Source organism: Argentina silus, assembly GCF_951799395.1.
Source record: "Argentina silus genome assembly, chromosome: 4".
NCBI lineage: Eukaryota > Metazoa > Chordata > Actinopteri > Argentiniformes > Argentinidae > Argentina > Argentina silus.
This window is the reverse complement of record NC_139658.1, coordinates 16,519,075-16,531,559: the sequence shown is the minus strand read 5'-3', so window position 1 is coordinate 16,531,559 and position 12,485 is coordinate 16,519,075. Positions and strand designations below refer to the sequence as shown.

General features: G+C 39.8%; 1 protein-coding gene across 1 annotated transcript; it reads right to left on the bottom strand.

Moving 5' to 3' along the window:
* Positions 1 to 1,126: 1,126 nt before the first annotated feature.
* On the bottom strand, positions 1,127 to 11,341 carry wnt7aa (wingless-type MMTV integration site family, member 7Aa). The gene is made up of 4 exons (XM_083669182.1): positions 11,158 to 11,341; positions 10,439 to 10,665; positions 6,063 to 6,334; positions 1,127 to 3,438 (listed from the first exon to the last, which is right to left on the bottom strand). The coding sequence occupies exons 1-4, from the start codon at positions 11,226 to 11,228 to the stop codon at positions 2,959 to 2,961; spliced, it is 1,050 nt and encodes a 349-aa protein (XP_083525308.1). The 5' UTR covers positions 11,229 to 11,341; the 3' UTR covers positions 1,127 to 2,958.
* Positions 11,342 to 12,485: the final 1,144 nt, after the last annotated feature.

Here is a 12,485-nt window from a genome sequence, read left to right as displayed (position 1 = left end):
ACTCCTATTAGAACTCAAATATGTTAAGTCGTGGTAAACATCTCATTCACACTCCCTCTCTAAAAGCACGGGATAATGTTATTCAGCTGTGAGTAACAGAGCCTTGGTGTTACTCTAACCAGAGCTGTTTGGCCAGCTGCCTTTTTAAAGTGTCCGTCTATTGATGCAGTTTAGCTAAGGAATGTTTTGTGCCGATTATTCTAGGAGTTAAGATCTTCTCTATCATCCGGATTGAAATTCCTCTTGACATCATCCCTCACAATTGTAAAGCTCTCTTTTTTCTTTCTTTCCCATTGCCTTTCGGACAAAATAAATAGCATCCAAAAGTTATCTGGGTTTTGCATAGTTAACATTTTGCTAATGGGTAGCCTGGCTTCTCTAGGAGACTGAGGAGCATTTTTGGGGGGCGCAGTGCGGTTGTTGTAGCAACGTGGCTGAGGAGTGAATGAAGCAGATGTCAGAGCAATCCATCACCCTGCAGCTCCCACTCCTCCTGCAGGAGCAGCCCGTCACTGAGACACCCTCAGCACTGCACTCATCAATTACAGCTCTCTCTCTCTCTCTCTCTCTCCCTCTATCTCTCTCTCTCTCTCTCTATATATATATATATCTCTCTCTCTCTCTCTCTCTCTCTATCTCTCTCTCTCTCTCTCTCTGTCTCTCTCTCTCTCTCTCTCTCTCTCTCTCTCTCTCTCTCTCCCCACCAGCCAACCATTACACTCCAACTTTCTTTCAATATTTTCCTGTCATTCAGACTGTAAAATATGTCAAACATAACAGCCGACAATCATTTAACATATACTGTCAATGTTTTGTTACTAGTGACTTGTTGCCACCTAACTAATAAGATTAATGGTTAATTGGTGTGTATCAAATGATGGCTTCCTCTACCATGTTGTATGACAGATAAGGAAAATGTACATGAAATGTATTCTCAACAGGACTGCTGTTGTCTATTTCTTCTTTCATAGTCTGGCATGAGAATCAATTACAGATACAGGAAAAGACCTTACGCTTTTTAGACTGCTGAGTCAACATTTATTAACACTGTTTGAAACATAACTCATAACTCTGTTAAATCAAATATGACAATACAAACATGTACTAAAAAATCAATTTGGCAAAATATCAGTTGGAAATTAAACTTGCTGTATTCATAGACATTTTGTAATTCAATTAGTCTTTGGTAAAACTGTGTCACTTTATCATGTAAGAAGTGCCATGGTGGTGCATGACTGACAGATGACAAGTGACAGCTTTTCAATAAGAGGCTTAACATGACACCGCACTCTGCACAGTTCTTGTTCATTTAATGACTTTTGGGATACCAAAAGACTGAGTTAGATCTTTATTTTTCTAAATGGGGTATTTTCATTAAGACCGAGCAATGACACATATCGATCCTGTTCTGCCTATGCAGTGACAAGGCACACTCTGTGTACAGTCATACTACTACGACATAACAAATCTCGTTCTCATCCAGGTTCTGCCTATCTTAGACTCGAAACAGATGGAATACAGTTATGAAAGTGTGTGGATATTTTACACAAAGAAATAAAATAAATAAAATATTCATATAAAAATAATCTCTTACAAAATATATTCTATCAACCAAAGTCAACGATGGGACAATTTGTCTGGATGATCATGTTTGCTCATGGTTGTTTTGGGAGAGTATTAGCTTTAAGACTGTTGTTAGTTAGAGCTAGTGTGGTTGCACATAAATCACAACCTGCATGATTTTCCAGACAACTAGCAGCAAACAGGGGGCTGACAAACATGATAGGATTATCACAACAACATCATTCTGTCCCCACATTTCAGTAGTTAAGGCTCTTCTTGCTCTTCTGTATGGAAACTATTTTGTACCAAAATGATCATCTTTATTTGTAAATACTGTACGTCTCATTGAGGACATCTGCCTCCTTCATTGAGGCAATAACATTGTCATATTTTGTTAAGCCACACAATTATTTTAAGAATGTTGGATTTTGCTGCATTTAGTTTTAATTTTCCAAATCCAGATTGATGTAATTGTTATTCCTTAACATTGTTACATTGGCACAAATTAGCTTCCATGCTTACGGTATGTACAGTTCCAGTGTTTTGTTCATATAGCTATACAGTAAATATGTTAGGTAAAAGGGTGAGTGTTTGTAAATCTATCGTTATGTGCAGTGTGTGTGTATGTGGGGGGGGGGGGGGGGGGGGGGGTAGGGTTGGAGGAGGGGGAGAGAATGTGGGTCTTAAGAATTCTTTAAAAAAAAAAAGACTCAACAGTTAGTTAACAGTGAATTCTGAAAAACATCAGTAGTTTTCTCATTAAATAAATTAATATTAGTCTAGTTTCTAGATAAAAAAAAAAAAGTTAAATATTGCCATTGCTGTTGCTGCTGATTCATGCCAAAAGACCAGAATGTCTATCCACTTGCCCAAAAGTCTATGTGAACTGGTGTGTTACTCTATACAAAAGTTCAGTATGAATGTGTCATAGATAGACAAGGTGTCTGTCCAGACTGGCAATAGTTTTGAAGCAGGTCCATAGAGGTCCATAGAGCAGCCTGTACAAGTCAGTATCTTCAGAGGCAGTACTGTCCAGCACTGTGTCATGGTACATGTCCATTGGCACCAACACCATCAACACTAAATGGGGAAACCAAAGTCCAAAGTCCTAGCTGACATCAACTGGTGTTCCCAGGCAAGAAGGGTGCTTGACTGTCAGTGAATGCTGTAAACACTGCATTAGAGAAGAGGCACCTGGAGATGCAAAGATCAGACGAGGAAATACCATTGAAGTTATTCCACTCTCATATTCTTGTGTCCTTGTCAGCCAAAGCGAACACTGTGTTTGAAGTCAGGCACACACACAGAAAACACACACACAAACATACATACACACAAACACACAACCAGTCCTATGAGCAGATGTGCATATAAATAAATGTCCAATAAATATTTTCATTTACACGTGTACACCTCTGTCCTCTCACTGCAAGTATTGCACTTGACGTAGCAGCACCACAGGAACTTGCAGTTGCACTGCCACACGCGTGAGTACTGGTGTGTGTTGTACCCTCGACCGCAGCACATCAGGTCACAGCTGTTGGTCTGCTGGGCTGTCTTGTTGCACATGCGCCCCTGGGTCCCCATGCTGCCCGTCACGGGATCCGCCTCGCAGTAGTTGGGGGACTTCTCGATGTACACCAGGTCTGTGTCCATGGGTTTGCGGTAGGAGTCCTTTCTCTTGATCTTGAGGAAGGTGGGCCTCTTGTTGCGGCTGGCTCTGACTGGCTCTACGTGCACTGCCTGGTTGTATTTGTCCTTCAGGATGTAGCCCAGCTGGCGGAATTTGGGGAGCGTTGTCCAGCAGGTCTTTGTCGTGCAGGAGCCGGAGACGCCATGACACTTACACTCCAACCGCATGTTCTTCTCCAAGATCTACAATGATAGAGAAATTATTTTTAGTAACATTCTGTATTGAAAAGATATATAGGATATAGTATGTGCTATGCTATGGAACACCGTCACCCTTTCTTATGAGAATCACTTGACAGCAGATATTATGCTTACAGCGAAGGTATTCTAGCATATCTCTTAAATAGTTTCACAGGTTGAGACAAAGGCTCTAATACATTCCAATAGATCTTAAACATTCCAAAGATCTCACACTTGCTATGTCACTAAGTGCTGTGTTCCAAAGTTTTATCTATCCAATTGTCTTGTTAAAAAAGCTTCCTCATTTGTGTCTAAAGCAAATGCATGGGAAATGTTTTCACAAAGCAGATACATGCAAGGTTGTTGTTAACTGTAATTCCCTCTGTGTGGTGTGCAGACCCCTGTGTATAATGCCAAGAGGAATTAAGCAAAGGTTTGACATAAACACAGTATGAATGATGATCACAGAGTTCCTAAAACAACAACATTCTTGTGTGTAGTGTACACAGTCAAATCCAGGGATTCAGGTTTTAATTCCACTGTGTTGCCTATATTCCCATTCATATAGCAAGTCCACAGCACCATATGGGTCACTTTCTCATGAGATGTTATAGGCTGGTTTCCTAGACAGCGATTAACCCTAGTTCTGGACTAAATAACATTTTCAATAGAAAATGTCCACTGAAGATACATTTTGGTCCACTTTGTGTCTGGAAAAAAAAACATTCTGTGAACATGTAAGCAGTATCTGAACAAAACTTAACGTAACAAATCAAAAATGAGAGAGGCACATATAAGGTAGTAAATTCACACGGAAGCTGGATGAACTTATGAATGCATGTGGTGCTCAGAGGGGGCAATTTACTTGTCTAGATACAGACGCATCTATAGAGTCCTGATTGGCAGGGCTGAATGGCCTTTTCAAGGTTAAGAGTGGAATCTTTTAGTGTGGTTGGCAGAGTGCTCGGTGCATTCTCTCTCTGCCCAACGCTGAATGACATCAGCTCACCCTCTGTCCTCTGTGAGTGGGAACCCTTACGTGCGGTAGAGAAGCCTCGCCCAACTTTTTAATTATTCCGCTCCCTCTTCTACCCTCAGACATTCTGGAGTCTCTTGGGTAATTGTCAGAAGCCTTGGATGCATATCTAGCTTAACATGGTCATGCTTCCGATCCCTGATAAACATTTAATTCAGGGAGGCTATTGAAGTGAAATGCCCATGAATCTGGCATTGCTTGTTTAGCAGACCCCCTGTAAGCCTCCAATGGCACCGTTTACATCATTGTTTATTCTTCTGAGAAATTCCAAGGTTGGTGCTCAAAGCACTCTGACATCATTATATCTTACAATATAATCACAGTGCCAAGTTATTTGGCCAGGACAGTTTCCTGCTTGGAGAGCCCAGATGAGAGGCTACAGGTTAATGATTGCTAGGCCAGATTAAACTCAGACTCATGCCAGTCCTTTAGGGTTATAGCCCCAAAAAGCTCTGTCCAGAGTGCTGAAAAATATCTCTATTTTCTGCAGAATGAAGGCTGTTCTCAATATGGAGCAAGCAATAAGTTGCCCACCACTGTCCATTATTGTATTTATAAAATGAAAATCTTAGTGACGACAGTATGACCTTCCCTCATTTGTAACTGAAAACCAAAACTAAGATTTGAAATAATGGTCTCAAATGGTCTAATAATCTTCAGTATACATCATGAGTACCCCTGAAAACAATTACTCTACTCAATTCATGCTTTTCTGAAAGAGAGCTAAAGGGGAGGAAACATCAAAGGAAACACTTTTGCAGCACCCAAGCACACAGCTTCTGAACGAACCCACTAATGAGTAACGGGCTACCTGGGCAACCTCCTTCTCCAGCATTCATGGTGATGGAGCTTAGAGGGAGACCATTTTCCTTGTACCATTGTGTTTGCAGCACAGAGATCGAAGGTGCAATCAAACTCCACCTCTGTGGTTTCCCCTAAAAGGCTCCTATCATTTCATAACAGACAACCTCTTTAATCTTTGTCTGACTAGCTCCAGTTTTATCTGCTCAAGCGCGTGCAGGGGATTAAAAATAAACACCAAGGTTACATTGCTTCTTCCTACAATTGCCTACCCCTGCCATCACGCACCAGCACATTCTGCTTAGAGTTTTTGGAGTGCTTGCTTAGTGCTTCTCTACACAAAAAAGATGCTTTTGAACTACATGAAAAGAGGGGCCGTGTTTCCACTTTTCCATATGTATGGTTTTTACATTGGACATGCCATTTGTAAGGCAAATACATGTGGTAACACATGCCATTAAGTTGCCCCTATACATGTGTAGTAACACTGTACTTGAGTGGCAACATTGTACATGTTGTTATATAGTAATTAGGTAACACGGTGGAGTTGAGTGATTGGTGTTATTACACAAGTGAAATAAGGAGCAGTCCATGAGGAATAAATTGTGTAATAATTAAAACCGCTCACTGAGCTCCATTACTCAGCAATTACAAAGCAATTACTAAAACATTGTTAATACAGGTATAGGGACAATTTACTGTAAAGTATTACCAAGGCGGTTAAGGTGGACTGTATGTTAACAACAGCAAAGACAGAGTAATGGACTCTAATGTCAGGTGGCACACGTACCTTCCGTCCCACTTCGTTGTTATGTAAATTCATGAGTGTCCTTGCGTTCTGTTTAATCTCCCGGGCGTCCACAAACACCTTGGAGAAGCCCAGGCCATAGCGAATATCTGCAGAACATCCGCCCCACTTCCACCCCTCATCCTGGTTGTAGAAGCCCTGCTTCTCCTTGTCACAGCCACAGTCACTCAGGTTGCCCTGGGTGCAGGCCGCAGTGATTGCATGAGCCACTCCAGCAGCGATGATAGCATAGGTGAATGCAGCCTCTTTACTGCCTGGGATTTAAAAAAAACAAAACATTTTATATCAGAATTGCTGACAACAAGATCCACTGTTTCAGGCTGTATCAAGCCTCCTTACATACCTGACATAGCTCTTTCAAACCAAATCATAAAATGCAGGAGCTACGCCAAGTCGTATTCATTTATCATGCTTGCTTTAAACAGCTTAATGGCAGGAGGGAGATGAGGGCATGGAGAGAGCTCTCTGTATATTGTGTTAATGATGGTTAAAGGAGATAAAATAATACTTTGCAGTATAAGGAAAGTTTAAAAGATTGTGACAATTCCAGGGGACATACTAGGCAAACATGTATAATTGTCCTTCATCCTTGCCTCATCCAGAGGAAACATTAGGTTAGCAACCAGTCTCAGGCAAATTCAGGCATACCGTTTCAACAAAGGAAGGAATAGTCAATCTATTGAAGGAGTACAATGGGCACAGGTTTATTTAAAAGACAATCCAGTGGGAGAGACAGTATTATATGTTTAGACTTCAGTCTGGCCCATGTCCCAGCTTCCGTCACAACTGGGTTCCACCCTGTGGAGGTGAGCCTGAGAGGCATGCAGACCCTCCCTAGATGGGCAGGCAGATAGAATTGATTTCCACTCTATAAATCAAAGTGCTTCCAGGTCAACCACATTCTTAAAGGAACATTTCACCGATGGTCACCATGACTCAACAGCAAGTTATAAGAGGTCTTTGTTGTCTAAATCGCCAGGAAATATAAGAAAATGTGCGTAAATAAGCAAGTTAAATAGTCTTTTATCAGACCAAGAAGTAATATGTCTGAATTATGAAATCCTACAACGTCCATAGTATTTGCGGCTCCCAGGCAGCCACGGTGATGCACGGTGCTTATGGATGTAAACAAACCAGGCAGTAGCTAATTTGGGGACGGTAAACTCACTCCTCCCTAAAGCTCCTTGTAGTTTTCAAAACCATGTGATTACCCCCAAATACATGACTCAGGGTAAAGTCCTCAAACTAGCTATACCTACAGCAGCTTTTGATCTATAGAACAGGTTTGGAAGCTGTTTTCATATGCCCCTCATAAGGTGATCTAGACAACAATTTTTAGGTCAAAAATTGGTGAAGTGTCCCTTTAATTAAAATGTAGACAGCACAAGAGGAAAAAGAAGAACTTACAGCAGGACTGCTTGTTGAAGTACGATCACTAATACATGTACTATAGGCTTCACACAGGTGGTAATTGATGATACATTTTTGAATCAAGAAGAGGCTAGTGCATACTTTTATCTTAAAACGTTTAAACTCTGAAAACGATTGAGCCATGAAATTGTCTACAATAACCACATTCACCCCTGAATGCTTTCAATAACGACCAGTCAAAATAAAGGATGTCTTTGTATGCTAAGCAGTGAGAGTCCTTTAATCAGAAAACAACTATTGATAATATGCACCACTGCATTGCTGGGTGAATTCTACAACGACAAATTAACATGAACATCTCTTTATGTTCAGTCATTATGTGTTGGTATGTCCTACACACCTTCAGCACATGTTTAAAATGATACTAACCCCCACAAAAACTAGAACACTTCCTGAAGAGCACAGGTAGTTTTGGAACATTGCCTTGCATAAGAAAAAGAGCTAGCTAAAGGAAAATTATGTGTAGCTTTTTATACCTCAGGTGGGCCTGATGCCAAAGGAGAGGGTATGTGTAAGTGTAGGTCTATCCAAAAGTTGATGCTGTTAGAATGCAGAAATATTCAATGTGTCAGCAATAATGAAAAGCAAGATGCTGTTTTTTTCAGTGTGTTGGTTCAGCAATGTTTACTTAAATCAAGATCGGAGCACAAACTTAACTGATAAAAAGGCTATAAAACTTCTCCGTTATGACAAGAGTTTCATTACTTTTTCCAGAGATATCTGAATCAGTGGCTTAGAAATTATTCTGTGTCAAACTTCCCCAGCCAAAACTGCAAATGCAAGAGGTTAATTTATTAACCTAGCACAATGTACTTGTCTGGACTTGAGGCATTTATGCTTTTAGAGGGGAAAGTATTTTATGAACATACAGGAACGTGGTTATTCAGAACTGAAAGACAAAAAGGGGGCATTTCTCTAACAAGATAAAAACATATATATAAAGTTACAAACCATGTTTAAAATAATCTCCTGGAAAGACATTGATTGGGAGTAATTCTCATTAACTAATCATTCACTTTATATGCAGGAGTTACCAGACACTGTAATGGAACAACATACAGTAATAATTCAATGTTATATTGTTGTGACCAAACTAGAGAGGGATCAGTCTATGTCATTGTCAACAATAACATATCTAACCATTAGAATACACCACTGACTCTATAACCAAGTCCCTCCTTGCTCAAGCAGGATCAACAATGGCATTCATCTTGCACCACTTGACTGCTGTGTGGATGGTGTCTAATCTGACCAGTGAAGCCAATCTTGTTAGAACGGTTGTCCAGACTATTTTCCCCCAACAAAGTCCAATGGAGACAACAGCAGTCAAAACCAATAAACAATCTTCCCTTGAGATGGATAGGCCACTGATATTCAGAATGATCTCTCCCTGGAGAACAAATAGCTCTGTCTTACTCTCACACATGACAGTACAAAATTGTTTGAGTGTTTATCTTCCCAAAGGCCAGATCATGCAGACACTGTTTTGTATACAACTGAAATTTCACTTTTTCAATGTGTAGAAAAAAATGTATTTGTTCTCATGTATACAGTACACAACTTACAGGCACTTGTCATCTATGACCTATGAACAGGCATTGGGAGACAAGCACATTGTGTTGAATATGATCCCTTAGTTAATTTCCGGGACAATCCAGTCATTTGAGCATCCATTCCCTCCAGCCATCTTCCACAGACAAACAGTCCAAAATCCCTGCCCTTTTTTCCCACCAGCCAAAGAGGCACTGGATCCTCATACAGCCATTTGTCAAGTGTCAGAGGCTCAATAGCACTGAACAACCTCTAAAAAAGATAACAATTTGCCTAAGGAAAATAGACACCATTACCATGAGGAAAAAAATCACTCATTAATTTCAGTTTTTTTCATGTCTCTAAAGCACTGGACATTTTCTCCCATCTTATTAAACAGACCTAACGTATACCTGTGGTTAACCTAACAGCCTGATTGTCACATCATTAAAGTGTACTGATAAGCAAAGATAATAATAAAAAAAAACATTCAATACTTTCCTTGTGAGAAACAACTTGTTTAAGAAAATGTGCCCCCAGTGATGATGTTTTCACAATGCGAGCAATGCAAACAACTCAAGTTGTCACAATGGTATTACTTACGTATTGTTGCCTAATTTGCCTTGAAACACTACACATTTTTGTCATATCCACTTTTTCACGTTTTCCAACCATAACTCCACATCAAAGCATCATACTGATATTATAGGCTTAAATGCAAAAAAGCTACTTGCTGTTGTTGAACATCCAGCAAAGTACTGTACCACAAATGTCTGCAGACTAGGTGCCCAAGTGATAACATTAATAAAACAAATTAAAAAAAGAAGTCAAGATGATTTGTAGCATAGAGACATCATCTGACTCAGAGATTAAAAATGAGGGCCTTTAAACTTAACACAAATGGGAAGACAGCCAAAAGGTGTGAAAATCATGAAAGGAATATACATTGAATTAATGAAAAATATAGCCCACAATCACTCAACAAATAGATGTTTTAGATAGATGGTTGACAGGGATGTTTTAAGTTTGACAATTATGAAGGTCCTGTGTTCATACAGGTTAGGCCTATAATTGGCATGATCATATCTTGTTTGAAAACATCTGGTAATAATATTTAATTACAACATTATATATTATAACATAATATTTAGTTAGAACAATGAGGCTCCAGGCTAAGATGTTCATGATAAAACAGACTAGACCAGTTTCCAGTATAGAAATGTACAATAAAACATAGCAGTTTCAAATGTGATTGGGGTTAGTTAATGTTATTATATAGTTATTATTATTGGGATATTATCAAGACCAATCAATTACATGCATATGCTAATAACGTTAATCAAATTCAGTCCATCCCATTCTCATAATGATCTTACTAAAATAAAGCTGTAACATACCCACTTTCAGCTCTTTTCCAAAGACAGTTCTCTCGCCAAGGGCAGAGCAGTTCCATCGTCCATTTTTAAATTGAAATTGGCACTCGTTTATCCCCAACTGAGCCCCCTCTCCGATGACTATGATAGCGTCGGGTCGGCTTTGACAGATAGTCCTTTGACGAGGAGCCAAACCAGGAATTTTGTTACAGATTATACTCGCTCCCAATGCAACCACGGACGAAAAGCCCCTGTAAATTGTAGATAAATAAGAGTCATTTATAATAATAATCCTTATCTGTCCAATATTCCAATATTTTCGATTTCATAATTTTATCAGCATTTGTCAAATTAAAATATCAACATGAAGATCTATTTGAAATGTTCATGTTAGAGTTAACAGGCATAACATGCATTCTATAGCCTATCACATTTAGGCCTATATTTAAATGTTATAATACATTTGCACTGCTGGTAGGCTGGGCTATAGTTTACGAGGTTCAATATAACCTCGTGGTACTTTGTAAGTCAATTTCTCAATTGTATGTTTCCGACTGTTTCTTTAATTAGCCTAGTTCTACACAAAACAATATTGATGGATTTATCTTCAACCCATCTCTGACCAATCTTTCCCTGACATGCCCCAGCTATTATCCATCCCTTAAACCTTTCAATATCAGGTCTGAACATGCAGTAGTGGACTGGACATGAAATATTACACTGAGTATGCAGGCTATACTTACCCAATTTTCAAATACACAATTCCCAGGCAAAGAAAAATATGGAAAATCCAGCGGCGTGTTTTCCTACTCATGGTGTTCACCCACTGAATACGATAGCGACAATTAGGCTATGTTCACCTCTGGAGTAGCCTATTCAGCTTGTAACACAGGGGGGAACTCCAGGTAAAGTTATCAGCGACAGAAATACAAAGCTCCTTGGGACAATAAAAGTTCCTTTGCAATCGAGTCGAAATATCCTAGAAAAGATCTCGAGTTTGAGTTTAAGTTGCATTGGGTTGCCTGTCTCAGGTAACTTCAGAGAGCTCTCCAAGAGATCACGCGCACTTGCCTGCTCTCCTGCAGGTTCTGTATCTACCTCTTCTATCAGGGCGTGTTCCCGAGAGACATCCCTCACTTCGACAGTGGAGAATAGGCTCGGCTACAAGTGCATTAGGCTACCTGTTCATAAATAGGTTATTGCAAAATCCTCTGACCACATGGCTGCAATAAACCAGTGGGCCCGCTATAATTCAATATCTGTGTTGATAGCCTAGATCTTCTAAATTGTTTAACTGTTAATCCAAAATATCGCATTTACCATAGGCCTACGTGTAATTATTTTCAATTGCATAAGATATGAAAAGATTCCTGCATTAATTGCAGAACTGAGTGAATAATTAAAAGACACCCTCTGCCTCGGTTTAACAGGTAGCCCTCTGATGCTTCGGGACGTTTTTATTCATTCTTAAACACTTTAATGCTCCTCCCACTTTCAGCAAGACAATTTATTTGACTTCTGATACATTGGCATCCCTGTCCCCCAAGAGGATCCGCGCATCATAGCAGAGATGCCCAGTGCAGTGGTCTAGTGGACGAGAACGCATGTCATTGACACCTTGCTGGTGGATATAGGCTATCACCCTTGTCCGTGCTACGCTGTCTATCATCTTATCACCATTTCATACTGTCATGAACAAAGCTATTCAAGTGTTGTATGTTACTGTACATACAGTAGCCTAGGATATCCCAATCTAGGCTTCAGTTGTCTACAAGCTCATATCCTTTACTATTGCACCATCTGCAGGCGAGAGCGTGAAGTTGCTGATAAAATTACTCCAATCTCTGACTGAATTCATGCAGCAGACTATTCAATCAAACCCGGACAACATTCTTGTTGTGCATTAAGAGCAAACTGTGCTTTCACATACTAAAACAATATTTAGAGTGTCATATCAGTGTCTTTAGACATACAGTAGCCCAGATTACAACTTCAACAATGAGTCCGGTATAGAGCTAATTAATTTGTGACATATCCAGTCGATGCTAAATGATCTTCGTTAGTTACCCTA